We start from the raw sequence: 23982 nt of genomic DNA on the forward strand, positions 1-23982 counted from the left end.
GTGAGCTGCCCTGGCTTAGCTTTTAAACACAACTATAGGGATATCTATCCCGTTCCTTACACAACATGGAAGTCAGTTTCATGCTTCTAGGGCAAAAGGCTGGGGAACATTTAGATCCTGAGAAGGATGGGATCTCCCCTCTTATTAATGGTTCTGAGCCCTCAGCTTCCTTCTCCAAGATTTTTCTCTTCTTCTTACACTTTAGCTCTCCCTTTTTTCTGAAAGACCTTTATCCACCTCGTTTTCTTAAGATTTATTAATTTATTTGTGAGGGAGAGAGAGCGTGTACTTGTGAGCAGGGGGAGAGGCAGAGGGGGCAGAGGGAGACAAGCAGACTCGCCACTCAGCAGGGAGCCTGATACAGGCCTCAGTTCCGGGACCCTGAGATCGTGACCCGAGCTGAAATCAAGAGTTGATCACTTAACCAGCTGAGCCACCCAGGTGCCCAAACATTTATCCACATCTTATGAGAACTCCTTCTTCCTCCCCTCTCCCCTTTCCTTGGATCTGGACCATATACCCATTTCCTAGTAGTTTGATAAAGTGGGAAGAAGGCAGACAGGTCTGAGCTTGAATTATAGCTCTCCCACTTACTGTGTGACATTGGACAAACCCCATATTTAAAACAAAATTCTTAAACCCACCTCCTAGGCAGTGAGAAGGCCAACTAAGTCAGTACACAGATTATAGCATGCTGTCTGGCTCAGCATATGTTCTGTAAGTGTTAGTTTCTTTTGTGAGGGGAAAGAGAGGGTTTAGTGACTTTCATTTATTCATTCATTCATTCACCAAATATTGGAAATCTGCCATGTGCCAGACAACTTGGGTACAACACCACCTATCTCCTAGGATTATTAGAGATAATTAATAGGTAATGTTTGCAAAACTGTTAGTTTCATGCCTGGCATGTAGAGGTATGTACTGAATAAATGAAGTTCATTTTCATGATCACCAGCCCACCAAGTGATGGGCTCTGATTCTTTCCTATGCACTTAGAGTAGTGCAGAGCTCCTGGGGTTATTCACGAAGGCTGCTCAGTTAGAAGTGTATCAGCATCCATAGGGAAGTCCCGAAATATACCTTTCTCTTCCCAGGACCATTGCATTAATGACTTGTTCGGAGTGGTTGAATTGCTGAGTGGCCCAGGCTTCCCCCTCATGAAGGGTGATAGTGAGGGAAAGTCAGCATTCCAATCCAAACCCATGGCCAGCAGATAAGAAATGATGTGGCCTGAGGTTGAAAAAACACACCTTGCACAGCAATCCATTCGGCCCCTTCTCTTCTGCATCTAGCACTCATTTTCTTCTTCACTCCCATTTTTCAGCAGTCCTGGGTCATTGTGTCATTGCCTGTCAAGGGCAATTAGGACTTTTTCCGGCCATACTGGTTCATAGGTCATCTGTTGCAAGAAATCATCACTTGCTTTACTATACGACGGTGTTCACAAGCCTGAGTATCCTGTACAAGATGAAGCAACCCCTAAAGCTCTTTGGGCCTTCTCACCGTGGCATGCTCTAGCGACCCTGCAAGTATTCTGAGGGAGGTTGCATGTGTTTTTAACTCTGGTCTATAGAAAGTACTTTTGAGGTTAGCAAAATCCAATTTCCTCACAAATAAGGAAGCAGGTAACACACGAAAACACCGCTCTGGTGAACAGTATTCGATGTGGGGCTGTGGCAGCTGCAGAGGAACTCCTGTGTCCTTCCCATCTGCTCATGTCTGCTGTGGGCACCATGCTGGTCGGGCCACTGAGGCTGGACCCGCCATCATCTGGGATTCCCAGCTGGGGTGGGAGCCGGGTTGGGGAGGTGGTTCAGAATAAAAGGAACTTTCACAGCTCAAGTGCTCAGCAGTACCCTAAGTGCTTGAGAAATGTAAGTGTTATTTAACCCGTCCCCCCAGAGGTGATGGGGATTAAGGAGCGCACTTGTGATGAACGCTGGCCATTGTATAGCAGTGTTGAATCAGTGTATTGTACACCCCAAACCAATGATACACTGCATGTTAACTGGAGTTTAAGTAAAAACTTTAAAAATTGTAAAGATTATATATAGATTAGCTTCAACATTTCCCAAATTCATTTAGTGTGGGAAATGAAATTAAACCATTAAGTAGCTCGTATCCCAAATCCAATCTTCCCGTGATGGAAAGCAGGTTTCCTGATGTCATTTTTCTCCATCTGGGACTGCCCCTGGAATAGTTACTGTCAGAGGACTCAGAATGCCCACCTCTGAACCCATGCCTTCCCCTCCTCTCTTCCATTCCTTTCTAAGCAAGACAGTGACAGGGAGGACAATCCTGTACTATCATCCTCCAGTTGTCCTTGTTCTAGAGATTCAGACTGGTTAGGAGGAAGAAGTGATTATTGCCCGGGGACTAAAGGATGCCTTCATAGAGAAAAATCTGAAAGGTGTGAGTCCCAGTGGTTGAGGAAATAAAAGCCACTTCAGTGCCCCAGTGACTAATTCACATTCTGCTCCAAGCTGGAATCTGACGGTGCTCTGGCTACTGGCCTCTGCCTATCATCTTTGATTGACTCCCACATGGGTGTGACTCTCAGTCACACACTCAGATGTGCAGGAAATACTGTATCATGTGTCTTAACCTAACTTCTAATCTTGAGCTCTCATTACACTGGATTGGCAGTAAATATCAGCTGGTATTCTTGGGCTCTCCCAGCATGGGCTTATAGGAAATTTCAGGTATCCCCAAGCATTAGTACACATGAGTTGTCCTTGAGACATTCCCCTTTTCTGTCCATAGATCCCATCTTCAGGCTTTACTTGGGAAGCAGGCATCTTTTGCAAGGCCCCTCACAGTCTTGTCTGCCTGGCTATGCAGTGGTTAGTTAACCAATCCTCCCACTTTGTCTGGAATGCTCTGGTTTTAGCACTGAAAGCCCTATGTCTCTGGAGCCCCTTTCCCCCTGGCAAATCAGACCCTAGGAGTGGGCACTTCCCTTCAGAGTCTTGCCATTTCTCCACGCTCTGCTAAAAAAAGAGAGAGAGAGAGAGAGAGGAGAGAGAGAGAGACCTGGACTCCTGGTCAGGCTTACAGATCTCTTTTCCCTCCTTTCAGCCCAGGGAAGTCTCCTTTTCTAATCTAGGGTTGGAAGAAATACTGCACTCTGAGACATTTCGTTCAAACTGAGAATCCTCTTCCTTCACCTTCTCCATTGATAGGTAAGAGCTTAAAGAGCTTAAAATTTTGGAAAGCAAAAGCTAATAAGAGTTGCAGACTGGGTGTCTTCGTGCCCCCACCCCTCAAGAGCCTCCTAACCTCACCTAAGGGAATGAGCACAGAGCCTGAGTGGGGCATGTGATGAAGAGGAAAAGGAGAAAGTACACGGGAAAAAGAAACAGAGGTCAAGAGAACAGAGGAAGCCATCACACATATACTTGGGGTAGCTGGACACTCCTTCCTTTTAAAAAAAATTATTTATTTATTCATGAGAGACACAGAGACATGGGCAGAGGGAGAAGCAGCCTCTCTTTTGGGGAGGCGGATGTGGGACTGGATCCCAGGACCCCAGGATCATGGCCTGAGCTGAAGGCAGATGCTCAACCACTGAGCCACCCAGGTGTCCCCCCCACACCCCCAGACACTCCTTCCATTCGCAGTCCCATCTCAAGAGATGACTGAGAAGCAGGGGCTGTGAAAACTAGCAAAAGAAGCAATTCAGGGAATTTAGTTCAATTTGTTTCCTGATCTAGGTGGGGCTAGGCAGTTCCTAAGAGTCTTGGCAAGCGGATCCAGGCTTTGACACTTCTTCAAGTGGGTTCATCTTCCCCCTCCTTTCGCCTTTTACAGAATGCCTCAGTTGGCGTCAGGGCGGGGCAGGGAGGAGCATTTGCTAGACTTGCATTCATTTGGGCTATGAGACAGCTGAGGCCAGATGCCTTGGTCAGGATGTCAGGACGCAGCGCAGTGGGGGCGGGGAAGGGCGCCCTGCGCCTGTCTGCCAGGCCCACGTCCCGCCTCCATCAAGGTGGCAACCCAGAAACTTGGTGAGGTCCCAAGAACAGCGGGCTACTGACCTGGCTGGGTGCCCTGTCCCCAGCCCTAACCTTGTCCGTGGATGGAAGGATGATGGAAGAGGAGGCCCTGAACTTTCTCAGCACCAGCCCTGGCTTCTGCTAAGATGTAGCAGGGAGGGACTAAAGGAAACAGAAATACAAGCTTGCAAGAGCTACCCGTTCTCACTAGGACTGTGCCTCCACCACCTTGACCGACTTCCAGGGAAACTGATTTCCGAGAAGTGCCCTTGGACGGAGGAGGCTAAAGGGGCAGGTCGGATAGTCTTCTGAAGCTTCAGGAAGAAAGGATCTGTTATTATAGTGTCTTTCAGCAAATGCATTTCGCTTATGAGTTTTTTGCTGCAAACCGGACCAGGTTATGGTACAAACAACAATCGTTCTCTGCAACCAGTGACCTTTCCGTCGACGACCTGGCCCTCTGTCAGCAGGCCTTTCTCATACAGGTCAGGCTTTGCCTCACCAGCCCTGTGTCCCCCAAAAACGTGTTCAGGGAGGGACAGACATGTGACTTAAAACTATCTCCCAAAACCACAGGGTATATGAAAACATGTACACTTGCCCATTTCCGTGCTCCATCTCCTCTTGACAGCTCCACAGTCCTGAGCTTCAGATCAGAGAAGTGTGACATTTTCTTATGGTGCTAAAGAACCCGCCTCCTAAAGTCTATAAATAACAGCCATCTCTTGTGCTTTTACAGTACGCAGGGCACCCCCTAAACATTTGACATACACAGCCTGGGTTTATCCTCTCGGGAATGCTGTGTATCAGGTCGTATTTCCCCGTTTGTACAAGCGAGGAAACAGGCCCAGCGCTTCCCGAGGGGGGTAAGCTCCATCGGACTGCAAATCGGGGGCCTTAGTGGCTTCACTGTGCTGTCTGGAGTTTCTTGTCAAAGAGAAGGGTGAGGGGGACAGGAAACCCGTGGTCTTCACTAACCCGGGACGGCCCATCTATTTAATCTTCTATCTGATAAAGCCTGAAGTCAAAACAACAGAGCAGGCATTTCCCATGTCACAGATGTGCAAGCTCCATCCGGCCCCCTGGAAGATCAAGGCTCCCTTCTGCCTGGGTCAGTCCCTGCACTGACGGTGCACAGGTCAATGAGCTGAATGGATGCGAGAGCCCCCTGCGATGGTGAAGGGTGTCTTGGACCAAGGCAGCACTTCCTTCACAGCCCTGCATCCTGCACGTCATTCTTACTCTAACTGTGGTTCTGGTGGGTTTTCATGGCAGGGTGCAGTGCCTTGGTCACACACCAAATGGACAGGTCAGGCTCAGCAAGATGCAGTTGCCTGGTTTGGCTTTTTCTGGATTTCTGTAGAAGGGGCGCTGGCCATGAACACCTAATCCATGTTCCATTTTTGTCACCTTTGCCTGGTCACCTAGCATGTTGAGATTTCCTTTTCCTCATCGGTAAAATGAGAGGATTTTCCTGGGTGATGTGGGGAGGGGGGTGCCTTTTAATCCTAACTTTCTGCCAAAAGAACAAATGTACCGATCGAGTGACTTTGGGTTTTGTATGAAGAAATATTATTTGGAAAGCATTCTTGGGTTTGCCAAAAGCATCTTTCATCATTCAACAAATATCAGCTTCACAGAGAGAGCAGGGGGCTCTGTGAGAGCGTCTTGGCTGAAGGAACACGGTTTGCAGCAGAGGGATCATGAGGGACCCCGCAGACACTGTGAGGTGCCGGTTAATAATGAAACTCACTAAAATCAGGAGGTGGGACAAAGTGTGAAGGGGACTCTCACTTTCTCTAACCTCCTCCTGCTTTTTTCCTTAGTTTTTAGAAATTACTCACTAGGGAGACAAAATTGCCTTTAAGTCTCTATCTTAATTCTTTTTTTTCTGAAAAATTATTACTGAAGTCGGGTTGGCACACAGTATTACATTAGTTTCGAGGGTGCAACGTAGTGATTTAACAACTGTATGTTATGCTTTGCTTCACCACAGCGTGACTCCCATCTGTCCCCATACAACACTGATGCAATAAATACCGTTGGCTCTATTCCCTATGCTGTGCCCTACAGCCCCCGACCTATTTACTCCCTAACTGGAAGTCTGTATCTCCCACTCCTCCTCAGCCGTGTTACCTCCCTCTCCCTCTGGCAACCACCAGTTGTCTGTATTTGGGGGTCTGTTTCTGCTTTTTGTTTGTTTTGTTTTTTAGATTCCGTGTGTAAGTGAAATCATACGTATTCGTCTTTCTCTGATTTATTTCACTTAGCATAATACCCTCTAGGTCCATCCATGTTGTTATAAGGGGCAAGACCTGATGATTTTTGATAGCTGGGTAATAATCTCCTTTATCCATTGGTGGACACTTGGATTGCTTCCATATCTTGGCACTTATAAATAATGCTGCAATAAACATAGGGGTGCATATATCTTTTTTAATTAGTGAGGTTTTTAAAAGATTTTTTATTTATTTGAGAGACACAGCACAAGTAGGGGAGGAAGGTGGCAGAGGAAGAGGGAGGGGTAGACTCCCCACTGAGCGGGGAGCTCGATGCGGGACTGGATCCCAGGACTCCAGCACCATGACCTGAGCTTTAAAGGCAGATGCTTAACCTACTGAGCACCCAGGAGCCCCTAATGCTTTCATTTTCTTTAGAAAAATAAATACCTACTCGTGCAATTATTGGATAATGACATTACTATTTTTAATTTGGGGGGGAACCTCTATACTGATTTCCACAGCAGCTGCAGCAGTTTATATTCCCACCAAGAGCACACAAGTGTTCCTTTTTCTTCACATCCTTGCCAATGCTTGTTTCTTGTCTTTGATCCCTGCCATTCTGACAGGTGTGAGGTGAGACCTCATTGTGGTTTTGACTTGCATTTCCTTGGTGATGAGTGATGCAGAGCATCTTTTCATGCATCTGTTGGCCATCTGTATGTCTTTGGGAAAATGTCTATTCAGGTCCTCTGATCATTTTTTAATTGAATGATTTGATATTTTAGTGTTGAGTTGTAAAAGTTCTTTAGTATTTTGGATACTAACCCTCTATTAGATATGTCATTTGCAAAAATCTTCCATTCAGTAAGTTCCCTTTTTTGTTGTTGTTGATTATTTCCTTTACTGTACAAAAGCTTTTTATTTTGGTGTAATCCCAATAGTTTATGTTTGCTTTTGCTTCCCTTGCTTCAGGAGATATATCTAGAAACACGTTGCTAAGGCCAATGTCAAAGAGATTACTGCCTATGTTTTCTGCTAGGAATTTTATGGTTTTATGTCTCACATATAGGTCTTTAATCCATTTTATTTTATTTTTGTGTATGATGTAAGCAAGTGGTTCAGTTTCATTCTTTTGTATTTAGCTCTCTAGTTTTCCCAGCATCATTTATTGAAGAGACTGTCTTTTCCCCCAATTAAATTTTCTTGCCTCATTTGTTGTCGATTAATTGACCATATAAGTGTGGGTTATGTCTGGGCTCTCTATTCCATTGTCTGTTTTTGTGCTAGTACCATACTGATTTGATTATTTTAGTTTTGTAGTATATCTTGAATGCTAAAATTGTGATACCTCCAGCTTTGTCCTTTCTCAAGATTGCTTTAGCTCTTTGGGATCTTTTGTGGTTCCATAAACATTTTTGTATAATTTGTCTTAGTTCTGTGAAAAATACTTTTCCTTATGGAAATATCAATAGTATTTTCTCCAGTTTTTTCTTATAATTGATTTCTAATTTCATAGTGTTGTGGTTCAAAAAGATGTATGATATGATTTCAGTCTTCTTAAATCTGTTGAGACTGGTTTGGTGGTCTAATGTGTACACTTGATTATGTATTCTGTTGGTTTTGAATAGAATGTTCATTGTTTCCTTAAGGATTTTCTGCCTGGAAATTTATCCATCAATGTAGGTGTGTGTTAAAGTCTCTACTGTTATTTTACTAATGTCAGTTTCTCCTTTTATGTCTATTAATATCTGCTTTGTGTATCTAGGTGCTCTTACATTGAGTACATACATAGATATTCACAACTTTTAATTCCTCTTGTTGGATTGATCCCTTTATCATTATCTAATACCCTTTTTTTATCTAGTGTTACAATCTTTGTTTTAAAGTCTGTTTTATCTGATACAAGTATTGCTATTTTTTCCCCCTCACTTCCATGTGCATGGAGTATCTTTATCCTTTCACTTTGAGTCTGTATTTATCTTTAGGTCTGAAGGGAGTTTATTCTAGGCAGCATATAGATGGGTCTTAGTTTTTAATCCATTGTGTCACCCTGTGTCTTTTGATTGGAACATTTAGACCATTTATATATAAAGTTATTATGGATAGATGTGTACTTATTGTCATTGTTAATTGACTTCTAGTTGTTCTCGTAGTTGTTCTCTGGTTCTTTTTCTCCTGCCCTCTTTCTTTGCAATTGGTGACTTTTGTTACTGTTATGTTTGGCTTTCTTTTACTTTATTTTGTGTGTATCTATTATAGGGTTTTGTGGTCACCACGTGGTTCATATTATAACATCCTAAGTATAAGGCAGTCTATATTAAACTAATGGTCACTTAAGTTCACACATATTCTAAAATAACTTCTTCTTTACCCTCTCTAATCTTTTATATATATATATGTTGTTATATTTTACATCTTTTTATTTTGAGTCCCCTTAGCTAATTTTTTAGATATAATTGAGTTTACTACTTTTGTCTTTTACCCTTCATATTAACTTTATAAGTAATTATTTTACTGCCTTTACTGTATGTTTGCTTTTACCAGTGAAATTTTTTCCTTTCATAACTTTCTGCTTACTATGGTCTTTCATTCTCCACTTAAAGAAGTTACTTTAATGCTTCTTGTCAGACCAGTTTTGTGGTGATGAACTCACTTAACTTTTCTTTGTCTCAGAAACTCTCAATTTCTCCTTCAATTCTGAATGATAACCTTGCAGGGTAGAGTATTCTTGATTGTACGTTTTTCCCTTTCAGCACTTTGAATATACCATGCCACTTTCTTCTGGCTAGCAAGGTTTCTGTTGAAAAATCAATTGATAGTCTTATGAGGTCTCCCTTTGTATGTTACTAGTTGCTTCTCTTTTGCTGCTTTTAAAATTCTCTCTTTATCCTTAATCTTTGACAATAAATTATGCATCATGGTGTGGATCTTGTTGGGTACATCTTGTTGGGCACTCTCTGTACTTCCTGAACTTGGATGTTTGTTTCTTTCCTCAGATTAGGAAAGCGTTCAGCCATTATTTCTTCAAATAAATTTTGTTGTTGTTGTTATTTTGTTTAAGGAGGGCTGGAAGGGCAGAGGGGAAAGGAAAGAGAGAATCTTAAGTAGGTTCCATGTCCAGTGTGGAGACCAGCATGGGACTCAATGTCACAACCCTGAGATCACGACCTGAGCCGAAATCAAGAGTTGGACACTTACCAACTGAGCCACCCAGGTGCCCTTCAAATAAGTTTTGTTTTGTTCTGTTTTTTGACCCTTTCTCTCTCTTCTCCTTCTAGAACCCCTGTAATGTTTGTTTACTTGATGCTATTGAAGACATCCCTTGACCTATCCTCATTTTTAATTTTTTTTTAAGATCTTATTTATTTATTCATGAGAGACACACAGAGAGAGGCAGGGACACAGGCGGAGGGAGAAGCAGGCTCCATGCAGGAAGCCTGATGTGGGACTCGATTCCCAGACCTGGGATCACGCCCTGGGCTGAAGGCAGATCCTCAACCACTGAGCCACCCAGGCACCCTATCCTCATTTTTTAAATGTTTTTTTTCTTTTTGCTGTTCAGCTTGGGTGTTTTCCACTACCCTGTCTTCCAGGTCACTGACCATTCTTTCTGCATCTTCTAGTCTCTGTTGATACCCTCTATTGTGTTTTTTGTTTCAATTATTGTATTCTTCAACTCTGATTGGGTTTTTTTTTTAAGATTTTATTTATTTATTCATGATAGTCACACACACAGAGAGAGAGATAGGCAGAGACATAGGCAGAGAGAGAAGCAGGCTCCATACAGGGAGCCCGATGTGGGATTCGATCCCGGGTCTCCAGGATCGCGCCCTGGGCCAAAGGCAGGTGCTAAACCGCTGCACCACCCAGGGATCCCTGATTGGTTCTTTTTTATATTTTTCATCTCTTTGTTCAAGTTTTTACTGAGTTTTTCTACTCTTCTCTCCAGGCTGGTGAGCATCTCTATGACCATTACCTTGAACTCTTTATCAGGTAAATTGCTTATTTCCATTTCATTTAGTTCTTTTTCTGAGGTTTTGTCTTTTTCTTTCATTTGGAGCATATTCCTCTCTCTCCTCATTTTGCTTGACATTCTTGTTTTTCTGAATTAGACAGAAGAGTTACTTCTAAGCTTGAAGGAATGCTCTTGTGTATGGTCATCCCCTGGTGTCATCCTCCTCATCTTTCACCAACCATGCTGCCTAATTTGAGACATGGTGTTAAAAAAAAAAAAAAGCAATCTCTTAACATTTTTAATAATGATTTTAGAAATAATTTGCTAATTTGTGAAGATAGATTTGCCTGAAATTCAAATATTCCTTCACTTTCAGTTTAGTTTCACTTTTTTCTGTTAAGATCAAATTAACACTAGCATTTATATTTAAAATAACATATAGAGGGATGCATAGTTGGGTCAGTTGGTGGAACATGCAACCCTTGATCTCAGGGTTACGAGTTTGAGCCCCAAATTGGATGTAGGAATTAGTTTAAAATCTTTAAAAATAAATAAAACAACTTATAGAGTATGTTTCATTTTATAACTTATGCTTGTCCATCCATTCTTCCCTCTGCCTGCTATATTTGCAGAGAAATGCTGGGGTATGATCCACATGATGTTAGGAAATTATTATCTCCTAGGAGTGAGATCAGAATGATTTCTTTGCTTTTTTCTTTGTTGCTTTCTATGTTCTTGATTTTCTTATACTGGGCATAATATTAATAAAGCCATTATTCTAAAAATGAGCAAAAAGGGGAAAAAAGAGGGAAGCAAACCATAGGAGACTCTAAACTATAGAGAGCAAACCAAGGGTTGTTGGAGGGAAGATGATTGGGAGGATGGGTTAAATGGGTGATGGGCAATAAGGAAGGCCCTTGTGAAGAGCACTGGGTGTTACATGTAAGTGATGAATCACTAAATTCTACTCCTGAAATCAATATTACACACTGCATGCTAGCTAACTAGAACTTAAATAAAAAATTGGGGGAAAAAATCAAATAAAATTTTAAAAAGCAAACAAGGCTGCAATGCCATGGCTTTATAGGCAGCAGCAGATCTCATGAAAGGCACATTCCTTCTTCCATCCACCTCCACCCTGGAGGGACTGGCAAATTTCCCTGACTCACCCTCTCATTGGACTTTTGCAACTAGTGACTAGTGAACTCCTGAACAGCTCTGAAGGGTGAATGCAAGGTCCTGGAAGGCCCAGGGGCTGTTTGTATATGCTTCACTGGGCATGTGTTTATGATAAAAACAGAGCTCAAGATGAAACTGGCTTGGGGTGGTTCCTGCAATTTTTACTGCAATCCAAAGAAAGGATGCTTAGATGTATGGGATGTATCTGGGCTCAGATTTCACTGTATGTCCTTTAGTTTTGAGGGAAGCAGGAATACCAGGGTTATTTATTCATCATCCTGTTTCTCAAGTTTGTTTTCATAGTTCTTGTTGTATCTTTCAGTTAATAAATATCAGGACTTTATTAGGAAGGCATTCCAGAAATAAAGCTGGCTATTCATGGCATGGTTTTTGGCACAGGCCTTCCTGCCTATATGGAGGGAAACTCTGTTTACCTTTTTGAAGAGTCAATAGAACCTCAGGTTCACAGTTTGTCCACCAAAAGAAGGAACCACTTCAGTTTAGGGGGAGGACAAACAGCTGCCCTTAGCTAATGAAGGACACAGGGCTGAACTGTGCTGGCTTCAGTTTTAACTGAAGGAGCCAAAATGTTCTTTCTGTGTCAGAGGTGCGATTAATGTCCTTGGACAATTCTCAAAGTAAATTACAGAGATAATCCAGCTTTTCTGTTGCTTAAAACTATACTTACGTCTTTTTCATTTTTCTTCAGTGATTAGAATTTTCTGTAAAATGGGAACAATAATACCCCCAGTGATTATTTCCCTGAACTGTGATAAGAAACAGATGAGATTATATAAGAGGAGGGTGCCTGGTCCACTACAAAAAAGAGGGCATGCATAAAGCATCTTTGGTGCAGAACTTTTAAGCAGGCAGGCACATTTTACAAGCTGTGGGATTGGACAACCGAGAAGTGACATTCCTCAGTGGAGGCCACATAGCCAGGTGTGGAGGCAACGTGCTTGGAACCCCACCTCTTCCTGCTGGGCCATCCTGCCATATCCTTAGCCCTTTTTCATGACACATGTCATGAGAACACCACTTTAGTATTTTGAACCTTTTAGGAGGAGAAGCACAGAGCACAGCTCCAAGTAGATGTTTTCCTGCAGATGGCCTGAATGAGTCAGAGACCTACTTCTTGTAAGTGATGCAACGCAGGTTGTATATGTGCACCCAGGGGCGTGCGACCTTACTAACTTCTCTGTACTTCCCTTACCTCACCAGCTTATCATCCGGTTGGGGGTTGCAGAGGATTGAGTGAACGCATTCAAGGAGATATAGAATAAGAATAGGGCAGCAGGGGATCCCTGGGTGGCTCAGCCGTTTAGCACCTGCCTTTGGCCCAGGGTGTGATCCTGGAGTCCTGGGATGGAGCCCCACATCAGGCTCCCTACATGGAGCCTGCTTCTCCCTCTGCCTGTGTCTCTGCCTCTCTCTCTCTCTATGTTTGTGTCGCTCATGAATAAATTAACAAAATCTTTAAAAAAAAAAGGGGGGGGAGGGCATGGCACGTAGTGTGTGCTCCATGAATGCTTGCCATTATTCTTTATTATCGTTAATTTACACATAGAAGCTTCACACTTGCCTACAGATGGGGAAAAGAAAGGAAGAAGAAAAAAAGAGAAGAAAAAAGAGAAAGGCTACGAAACAAATTCAGATGAAGACTACTGTGAACCACCCTAGGACATGTCGCTAAGGCATGTCCTGAAGTGGGGTGGAGGGAAGCAGAGTACCTGGAAAGAGTACTTACAAGTATTACAATTCCTAATACTCTTATTTGCTCCCCAGAGAAGGGCTCATTTTCTTTGGGCCTGACCCCTGGCTTATGACTGCTAATGGCAGCCACGTGCTCAGTGGATGGATGACTGCACCACATTTATGCATAACTTATGCAGGGCCCTCTAGGCATGATGGAGGTGCTTGGGGCTCCCCAAATGCATAGGTGAGAGGAGGTACAGGCTTTGTAGTTAAACAGGAGACAGTGATGAGGGGAGATATGCCCTGAGAGAGCACAGGGCAGCCTGGGAATGCTTCTAGACGCACGGGCTGAAAATGACATGAATCCTGAAACTTCCAGTCTGCCCCCTTGCTCCACAGCAGGGCATTTCAGGCCCACCGAGGTCTGGCTCACAGCTCCACTTGGCCCATATCCTACCACACTCCTCTTCTGGGCCCTTTGGTCTCATTCACAGCCTCCTGCTGCTGCCTCAGCCACCCACCCCCAACCCTACAGGGACCAGCCAGCTTCAGGGATCAGCCATCTGCCACTTCTCCGAAGTCTTCCTCACCACTCCCCTTCCCACACTCCTTCCTTCCCATCACCCCCAGCCTGTGCTCCTCCTCCATGTTGCTTTCACGTCTGTGCATGAGTCACAGCTCACTGTTCACCAGTCCTCACCACCAGGCAAGCCCTTCCTTGTTTGTGTCCTTTCCCCCTCCCTCCCCTTCTGCTTGTGACAGTCCATGAAAGGAAAACTAATCAAACCATACCTCGAGGAGGGAGTCTTCAACCTCAGGCCAGGGAATGAGAATGGAGATAAAATATTGAGGCGCTACCACTGTCAAGTTGGGAATCTTTCACTTCCATTTGGTTTCCAGACATGGAAATATCCACTTGTTTGGGGACACTATTGAAACATGCCCACCCCACTCAATATTTCTGGTAATAAATTAAATTTATTTAATAAATAAATTTAAATTTATTCTGGTAATAAATTAAGAGGCTGAAACCACTACCTCTTTTCTTGCTTCAAGATTAGCTTTCAGGACCTCCTGACTAACTTTCACAACCAACACAACGTGTTACCCACTCACTATATGCAGTCCTTTCCCCCTGCTGTTAGGGTCTGCAAATTAGCTTAGCATGTTCACCTCGAGTTCGGTCAGCCCAGACGAATGCTCCAAGCAAGAATTTACCACACTGAACATTTAGAGCAATCCATCTCCCGGCTGCCTGACAAGGAAGCAGCTTCTATTGAGAATAAGTATAAATTAGCTAATGCTGAAACTGCAGAAATTTTCAATCCATATCCTGTGTCTCCAGTGATACTTCCCTCCTCCAGCTATTCATTCTGACATTAATTCTAGGTCTCTCTGTTGCACTCAGGGTTGAACCTTGTGGTAAAATACTAGTGGTGTAGTAACTGCAGGAAGGCATATATAATTTCCCCGTCAGAGTGGTTTTAAGGGCCCTCTTTCAGTGGGCATGATACATTAGAGAAAAGATAAATGGTTATGGGCCCCCAAAAATCTGCGGAGTCAACACATGTGTGAGAAATTACCATTTTAACCTTTAATCATTTTAGCCAAGAAGCAAACTCTATTTTTATTGCTTATGAACAGTAGTGCTGAATTGGCCATGAGGCACTGATTGGCAGGAAAAGGCCTCGCAAAAACTGGATTCCCCCGTATAAATTGGGAAGTACACTAAGAAGCCCAGTTTAAAGGTGGGAAGTGGGTGGCAGGTTGGGGACAGAGCCTGAAAGCAAAGAAAGCCACTGAGTAGCTCGGGGTTGAGCTGCTGTAAAGAAAGACCATGCTGGGCCCTGGAATGTGGTCTGAGAAGCAAGTCCCGCCCTTCCTGGATCTCTGAGAGTGCAAGGGATCAAAGCCTACAGATAAAGAAACCATGGGTCCTTTCCACACCTCCTCAGTGCTGAGAGTGGCCTGTGTTTCCCAGCTGTAAATGAGGTCATCCTTGCTGAGGCCTGGATGATAATAGGTCCCTGGTTTACTACATGTTTTCTGTGTGCCACGCGCTTTGCTAACTGCTTTATAGGGAATATGTTCTTTAATCCTCCAACTCCCCCTTGCAGTACGTGCTATAACTCACTTTATGAATGAGGAAATTGAAGTCGGAAAGTGGTAAAACCCATTTGCCCAAGACTGACAGCCAGTTTGGTGGTAAAAGCGGGATTTGAACCCAGAGATTGGCTATGGAGCCTGTGCTTATCTTCACTACCACACTTTTCAATAGCATTGCTTTTCAATAGCGTTTGTGAAAATTGATAGTGTAATGTCCAGAAAGTTAGAATGAAAAAAAGTCGCTCAGATTACCAGGGAATCTGGAGAAATGCCCTTGATCCTGGTCTCTATAAAAGAATGATAATGCTATTCTTTACCCAACCTACAAATGTATTATCAGGATAATGAATTGGTCATCAGGGCTCTTAGAATCTTAGATGATTGAGGATGTTTAGTTAAATAATGAGCAAATCAGTTTTCATATCCCTACTCAAGACTGAAGTCCCCAAACTGGGGTCACCTCTCTTCAACAACCAGTTTGGGGTTTTAAAAGTAAAATTCACATGCATTCCATCTAAGTCAGAAGCCAGAAATTCTTTGTTGAATACCATGAAGGCATTTCTGCAGGGAATTCATCTGACATCTGACAGGATATCCCCTGTCAAGCAAGTAGGGTACCCTGTGGGGGGAGCTGGGTACCCAGCTTTTGTCTTTGAGAACCAAACTTTGCTCTCTAGTTGGCCTTGGTGAAGAGGGAGTTTGGTAAATCAGTTCTACCCCTTTTTCTCCGTTTCCTCCATCACTTTCTTGGATTAAGACCTGCAGCACTGGGAGGTGGGTTAACTGCAATAGACTCCAAAATGGTTTCCTTACAATGCTTTTGAGCAGGTATAGGAAAGGATTAATTTGTAGATCATGAGATAAAAAACTGTCATCCTTTTCCTAAGCAGAAAGAAATGACAAAACTCAAGAAGGTAGCATTATAGTCTATTTTTTCCCCCGGGAAGTTATAAATTCTGTGCTGTAAACTGCAGTGCAAATAGCATTTTTATAGATGTCAAGAGAAATATAAGAAATAGATGGTTTAAAAAAAAAGAAATCGATAGTTTTGAAATTATATACTCGTAAAAAGAAGATATTTTGGAAAAATGATCCAAGAAATCCTCTCTCATGAACATAAACATACACAAATACATACACGTGTTCCTTTTTGACTTTGTCATCCCATTTCTGGAAATTTATCTTTAAGAAATTATCCAAAAACCAGAAATTAAGATGTCTATTGCATAGTTGTTTTTTTTTTTTTTTAAGATTTATTTATTTTAGAGAGAGTGTGTGTTAGTCGGGGGAGACACAGAGGGGGAGAGAGAATCTCAAGCGGATGCCACACTGAGTGCGGAGCCCTGATGCAGGGCTGGATCCTACAGACCGTGAGATCATGACCTGAGCCAAAATCGAGAGTTGGATGCTTAACCCACTGTGCCACCTGCATAGTTTTTATATAGCAAAATATTTGAAATAGTCTATGTGCTACTGACACACCTGATAGAATATGTATTTATTAAAATTAAAAGTATAAAACCATCAAGCAACATGAAAATGCTTATTTTATATAAAGGAAAAAAGCCAAGTATATAATAATGACACTGTGCCACTTAAACTATATATTTTTTCATTTCTAGAATTTCTATTTAGTTTGCTTTTGACTTTGCCTCTTCACTTCTTTTTTTTTTTAATTTTATTCATTTATTGGAGAGAGATAGTGAGAGAGAAATCACGAGCAGTGGGGGATGGATAGAGGGAGAAGCCGACTCCCCAGTGACCAGGGAGCCCAATGTGGGGCTCAATCCCAGGAGCCAGGGATCATGACCTGAGCCAAAGGCAGACCCTTAACCGACTGAGCCACCCAGGAGCCCCTGCCTCTTCACTTTTCATACCAAGCTGTTCATTCTTATGGTCACTATTCTTTCCATTGTCTTAGCATCTTTATTTTTTTTTAAGATTTTATTTTTAAGTAATCTCTACACCTAATGCGGGGCTCAAACTTACAACCCTAAGCCAGCCTTCATTGTCCTAGCATTTAAACATACTTTCTTGAATATTTTATTTCAGATTGTTCTCAGGGTACAGATTCTCTTTTTTGTTGTGACGTTCTTTTCCTTGGGCCATCTGACGTTTTCTTACGAGCATTACTTCATTGTCTTCAAGTGTGGTTGTCTGTGGGACTCCCCCACTCCCAGGGTTATGAGGATGTGATTTTGCCTTGCCCTTGCCCAGACTCTAGTAATTTCAGTGGCCCCAGGCATATTGTGTATTTCTGTACCACTTTTCTGGGATGGTTGATTGAGTCTGAATTTGTGCCACGACGAGTTCAGTTCCTCAGCAAGGCCTGAATGTTGTTTCTTATCCTAAGGGGTTAAGTCCTGCCCATTGCGCCTGTGGATTCAGCTCTCATTAACTGCTAAGGTTAATGTTTGTAGCACCTGCACTTCCTTTCTCTCCCTTCAAACTCTGTTGTACATTAAAAAAAAATTTACTAGTGCTCGCTTTGGCAGCACATATACTAAAATTGGAATGATACAGAGATTAGCATGGCCCTCGCACAAGGATGATGTGCAAATTCGTGAAGCATTCCATATTAAAAAAAAAAAAAGTTTACTCTTCACCTATCATTTCTATGTGTTTGTAGTGGGATGTCCCATCTACCACAATGACCAGAAATACTTGGTTATTTTTTCCATTTACTGCAACTATATGAAAATGTATGTGTACATAACCAGAGACTGGAAGGGGACTTTGCAAATGAAAAGATTTTTATGGGTAGAGATGGTGGGTGTAACCATTTTTCTTTATTTTGCAAATATTCTGTATTGTCATTTTATTATCTCTAAAACAATATAAGGATCCTCATTTTTTTTTCCACCATTGTCTTTTGTTTCAGAATGCATACACTGCAACTGCCATTAACGGGACCGATTTTTGTACATCAGCACAAGATGTGCTCAAACTCTCATCCAAGAATTCAAATCATTTTACGTCTGTTAACTGCTTTGGAGACTTCATAATTTTTCTAGGAAAGGTGAGATGTCTTCACTAAAATAGTAAATAAAGGAACTTGGGATCCCAACATCAAGCCATACAGCAAGGTTTTGAAAGAACAAAACCTTGAAGTTATCTTGAGTGCTAACTCCATGGTGGGTGGCGTCCTTCATCCTTAATCCTCTGAGGTATCTTATTTGGCAGATGAGAATACTAAGGCTTAGTAACCTGTCTGGGATCTCCCAAAGGAGTCAGGATTTGAATCAAACCCTTAGCTCTTAGCTATACTCAATTCTCTCTACCATTCTGAGTCCCACTTTTTCACATCTAAAATGAAAATGTTGGGACGCCTGGGTGGCTCAGCGATTGCGCATCTGCCTTCAACCCAGGGCATGATCTTGGAGGCCTGGGATCAAGTCCCACATCGGGCTGCCTTCATGGAGCCTGCTTCTCCCTCTGCCTATGTCTCTGCCTCTCTCTCTCTCTCTCTCTCTCTAGTGTTTCTCATGAATAATAGAATCTAAAAGAAAAAAGAAAAGAAAAGAAAAGAAAAAAAGAAAAGAAAAGAAAATGCTGCTAGCCTCGTAAAATGGGTGTATTTTCTGGGGATTTTGTTATAAAATATATGGAAGTAGTATTGGAATCTAATAAAAAGTCTATCACTTAAGGGCAATCAGTACACAAATATAAAGACAGATTGTTAATGTCCCAGGTAGAGCCAGAGGTACATTTCTGCTGTCATCTGAGTAGTACTTTTCAGGAAATTATATGTAGTCTTGTATGCAGCACAGTGAACAAGCATCACAGAGATCATCTCGTGGTATAAAGGACAAGCCCTGAACTTGGGGTCTTTAACAACTTCGAGCCTCAGTCTTCATATCGGAACCAAAGAGAACACATGGCCTTTCTAGGTTGTAGGGAAGAGTAACTGAAATATTGATGAAAGTGGTAGGATAGCCCCTCATTGACCATGCTTCAAGTTGAGGGTTCTTTACACTGTGCCACATGGTGTGTCCCTTTCCATGTGACTGTCACCCACCAGGCCTAATCCTGCACACCTGTTTGCCTGATTCCACTTCCACTTGATTGCCTGCCCTTCAAATTCTTGACCACAGACCTCCTGACCTTCCTACCACATCTTCACTATTCCAAGCTTAGATACACTGGCTTCTTCCAACCATTCATCCTCAAGGACATGAATGCTGAGGCCTTCGGTGGTGCCCCAAAGTGAACAAGAGCTTGGTCTCCAGTTGTAACCTGGCCAAAGTCAAATGAGGACTCATGGCTCATTTAGCATTTTGTGCCTCTGTGGCCTTTGGTAAAGGTCTCTAGTGCATATCAGAGTTAACTGTCAGTAACAAGTTATAACATGCATGGATTTCACAGGGGTATGTTAGTTGCACATATTTTCATTTTAAGGTTCAGCTGGGCCCCCAGAGACTTTTTTCATGCAACAGTAGCTCTAGAAGTACAAACTGATAAATGCCTCTCTAAACAGCCTAAATAATCTTTGTATTTGAATGGATAATACTGTTTATGTTAGTTCAGTAAGATTGTGGGTGATATGTTGTCTAATAACTACTTCCAAAGAATCTTTATAAGTCTTTATAAAAGACTTTTATTTTAGGCAGTAATTCATTTTCCTGTATTTCTTGAATGAAGTAGCATTCAGACATTCACGTCCACCATTGAGGATATCTGAGGGCAATGGGGATTCCAGACGGACATCATTTTATATGTTAAAGAATTAGGTACATCATAAGTCTGTAATTATGTTCCTGGAAATTATTATATATGGCAAAAGCCTGGATTAATCATATTATCTCCCCACACCAGCATTGGAACACCTTTCCACTTTAATCCCCAGGGTAAAGCAAATCACATGCTAAACTACAGTATATTCACTCGGTGGGTTGTTGCACCATTATTTTAAAATGACGCTTATTAAAAAGCTTTTAAATGAAGATGCTTACAGGAGTATCAAGTGAAAAAACTAAAAGTTTTGGAGTATCATTCCGTCTATATAAATACAAAAACCAGGCACAGCAAACATGTAAATGCATCTGCCCTCTTCTCCCTCCTCCAAAGGGCCCTTTTGGTATCATGGCTCTTTTTCTCTTAATTTCATTGTACCATATTTTCTGACAAGCATTTTTTATAATAGGACACACTTATGCACACACACACACACACACACGTATGTATATGAACTTACTTGTAACTAACAAAAATCATTTCTAAAATATTCCAGCCAACCAATTTATATTTTCAACAAACTCTTGTTTTGACAGGTGTTGGTGGTGTGTTTCACTGTTTTTGGAGGACTGATGGCATTTAACTACAACCGTGCCCTCCAGGTGTGGGCAATCCCTCTGCTGCTGGTGGCATTTTTTGCCTACTTGGTAGCCCATTGTTTTTTATCTGTGTTTGAAACTGTGCTGGATGCACTCCTCTTGTGTTTTGCTGTTGATATGGAAACAAATGATGGATCATCAGAAAAGCCCTACTTTATGGACCAGGAGTTTTTGGTAAGCAAACATTCCACTTCCCGTTGCCATCTCAACCCTCAAAATCTCCAAAGTGTAGAAGATTCACACATAAAGGAGGCTCATGGCCTCATTTTCTCTTCTGGAGGGCTCTGTGGGCTTCTACCACAGGCCTAAATGTCTGGAGATTCAGGTTCTGTTTCCGGAGGCTGAACCCACTTCCCTCATTGAACCCTTCACCTTGGAGAAAAGTGAAGCTGAACAATTAATACAGACTGCATGACCTTGGGCAGGTGTTCTGGACACAGCAGTCCAAGACCCTTTGGTGCCATAGGCTTGGTCTGGCCTTTTGGGTGGTCTGGAGGCTTAACAGTTGATCTCTCTCTGAAGCTTTCTTGCCTCCTCAAGCATCACGTCAGACCCTCTGGGCTTCAGGGGGCACGTGTGGCCTCTGTGCCAGTATCCACAGATCTGCAGTTCTCAGGCCTCTTACTAACCGAGGCCCACCGATGCAGGGCAAGCCACACCCTGTCAAGTCCATACTGCTTCTATCGGAAATAGCAGGCAGCTGTTGCCAACACAGTCGTTGCTTATTTGCCTTATCAGGTGTAGACAGGGATATTCTAACAACTGAATGAAGTCTCCATGTTGTCTAAGTCAAGTGACGTTTATACTAAATTTTCCTTCATACTGTTGCCATAAGTTAGGTGTTAAAAGCTTTTTAAGATTTCATTTTTAAGTAATCTCTATACCCACCGTGGGGCTCAAACCCACAACCCCAAGATCAAGAGTCGCATGCTCTGCCGACTGAGCCAGCCAGGGGCCCCGAAGCCCTCTGGTTTTGAAACAGCATTCAGAGCACTCCTCGGTTCAGCCAGGCACTGAAGTTCAATATGCACTTCTACGATTTTAAAATTAAACATATTCTCAACCTCTTCCACATAAAACATAGAAATACAATAGCACTTTATTTGTATGTACCCTAAGGAAATTATTTCTGATGGGGATAGGAAGCTAACCGAGGCTTCTTTCCCCGACTTGCACTTTTCTGATTAAAAATCCACTTGGAAATCTATCCCCTAAAATATTTTAATTCAACAGGGAAAACTTTAAGGATTGAATTCTCCTAAATGATATGGTCAAGTAAGTGGTTGCCAAAAAGTGTGCCAAAAGGTCTCACTCATTCTTTTGTTTTTCAGAGTTTTGTCAAAAGGATCGACAAATTAAATGCAGCAAGGGCACAGGGAGAGGAGAGCTCATTAAGGAACGAAGAGGGAACAGAACTCCAGGCTGTTGTGTGATCAGTGCCCATTAGTTATTTGTCCCTGGAAAGGGGTCTTCTTCTCAGAGCCATTCACAGAATAAATGGTAAGGTTGATGGACCCTATTCTTCTTTTTTGTCCTTATTGTTTGACCATCATTAGGCCAGAACCATAATAGTAGATGCTGTTCCTAATTCAGTGGTTCCTTATTAATATTTATGCACTTAGGATATGAATATAAAATACTGCTACCCTGTCCTCACCAATGGTCCTCAGAATGATTTTAAGATTATTCCAAGTTGGATTTGGGTTGAGTTTGAGGCATTTGAGACTCAATGGAATAAGCAAGGGTCACATGATGCTCAAAAAATAGTTTGAATTTCGGCTGTCATTTACTGTGTACCGTGGGCAGATCCCTTCAGTTTGCTAAGCCTCAGTCTCAAACACAGGCTGTGACGTCGTATGGATTAAGTAAACCAACGAGGGAATGTCTCAGAACAGTACCTGGGGAGGGGAGACCTTTTAAAACTCTGCCTTCACCTATCTGGACGTCAGCCAGAAAATAATCAGCCTGTGGCTCATATGAACGTTCAAAAAAAATATTTATTTATAAAAAATACAATGGGATAAGTTTATGCTGAGAAACGCAGCAATAAATACAGTTGAAGAGAACAGAGCAACTCTACATTGATACATTGGCACAAACAGGAAGCAAACGCACCACCCAGACCCGACTCTCTGCAGGCCGACTTTGTACACGCTCCTTTAGAAACCCCACTTGGGAAAGCTCTGGTCAGTTCAGGTAAGAGAATGAGTACACATATAATCACAAATGCACACGGATCAGGACTTTATTTAAAGATTAGCAAACAATACTGTGGAGACATCGGTATGTAAATCTCTTAAACCGCTGCGTCTTAAATTTAGTCGGCAAAGACCACATTTAGCTAAAAGCATGAGTTTAGTCCTCCACGTAGAAACCAGATACGGGACTGCAAAAAAAAAAAAAAAAAAAAAGAAAGAAAAGAAAAAAGAAAAAGAAAAAGAAAAAGAAAAAGAAAAAAGAAAGAAAGAAAGAAAAAGAAAAAGCTTCCTATTGTCTGAAAATCCCAGTTTATTAAGTAGATCGTAAAAATGCATAGGTCTTTGATGAGAGAACTGGCTGCACGAAGGTACTCCCCTTTCACAGTGTTCCTTTTAACTTCATATGCGAGTTATTGCTTCTGCTGTGGGACTGGACTGTTACGGCACTAAAGGCAGCTATTGGGGGAAGAGGCAGGGAAAGGAAGAGGGAATGTATGTAAGGCAGTATTTCCTTCAGGTACAATAAGCATAATAGTGTTTTAGGAAGACAAGATAAAAATCACTCAAGGCTAGCTTGGTTCTCACTGAATAAAAACAACGGGCTAAATACTGAGCTCCTGGTGGGACCTAGTAATCGATGCCTTGGTCGCCGTATTGGTAATCCCGGGGGTAGTCGTCTGGGTACTCGCCGGGGTACTCCTCTGGGTACTCCGCCTGATAATCACTATCACTGATCTCAGACCCGTTCGTTCCTGTTCCTTGACTTCCGTTGTGAATGACGGGTTCTGTGGGAGCGGCGCAGTACTTGGGGTCGTATACTTGCCGCCCCAGCCCGTACACGCTCATTCCTTTCTGGGAGGCCACTTTGTTGGTTCCCATCTGTAGAGAAATTGTCGAGTTGTCCACTGGCTGCAGTGTGAGCTTCTGATCGTAGATGTCTCTTCTGGTACCTGGTGCTAACATCCCCGCCTGGGATTAAAACACAGGACAGAAGTTGAGGCCGCAGCTAAAGCCTGTTCTTGCGAACATCCCATCAACTAGGGCAGTCGCAGTGAGTGGGAACATGCAGAGGGGGACGTTATTTCTGGGGCAAAGCGAGCTTACCCAACAGTCCTGATGCTGAATCCTTCCTAAGAAGCCCTATTTGCCGGCTCTCAGGCCAGATCAGCCCTTCCCTTCAAGTCCTTGCTCTGCTGTCAAACTGCCTCAAAACGAGCTAACGGACTTTAAATTTCTCATCTGCAAGTGTGGAAAAATCCCACCCACTTCGGATTTAGGAGAGGATTAGATAGAAAGAAC

The 23982-nt window shown here is 42.6% G+C and overlaps 2 protein-coding genes and 1 non-coding gene across 14 annotated transcripts in view; 2 read left to right on the plus strand and 1 right to left on the minus strand.

Annotated features, from left to right (window-relative positions):
• Nucleotides 1-23982, plus strand: part of SLC44A3 (solute carrier family 44 member 3) — a 112233-nt gene that overhangs the window by 70526 nt on the left and 17725 nt on the right. For 7 of the 10 annotated variants that reach the window (XM_072834595.1, XM_072834592.1, XM_072834594.1 and 4 more), the window contains 3 exons: nt 18034-18171; nt 20423-20659; nt 21817-22004. In XM_072834595.1, coding sequence (XP_072690696.1) covers nt 18034-18171; nt 20423-20659; nt 21817-21918 — 477 coding nt within the window. In that variant the 3' untranslated portion in view covers nt 21919-22004. Of the gene's footprint in view, nt 1-10166; nt 10211-18033; nt 18172-20422; nt 20660-21816; nt 22005-23982 lie in introns of those variants that run through there. The other 3 variants (XM_072834598.1, XM_072834599.1, XR_012035115.1) reach the window with 2 other exon arrangements.
• LOC140639214 (U6 spliceosomal RNA) lies at nt 17632-17735 on the plus strand. Its single transcript, XR_012036005.1, has one exon. It is a non-coding gene; the product is annotated as a U6 spliceosomal RNA (small nuclear RNA).
• Nucleotides 22465-23982, minus strand: part of CNN3 (calponin 3) — a 28072-nt gene continuing 26554 nt past the window's right edge. For all 3 annotated transcript variants that reach the window (XM_072834602.1, XM_072834604.1, XM_072834605.1), the window contains exon 7: nt 22465-23652. In XM_072834602.1, coding sequence (XP_072690703.1) covers nt 23311-23652 — 342 coding nt within the window. In that variant the 3' untranslated portion in view covers nt 22465-23310. The remainder of the gene's footprint in view (nt 23653-23982) is intronic.

This window comes from Canis lupus, chromosome 8 (genome assembly GCF_048164855.1).
Source record: "Canis lupus baileyi chromosome 8, mCanLup2.hap1, whole genome shotgun sequence".
NCBI classification, from domain to species: Eukaryota; Metazoa; Chordata; class Mammalia; order Carnivora; family Canidae; genus Canis; species Canis lupus.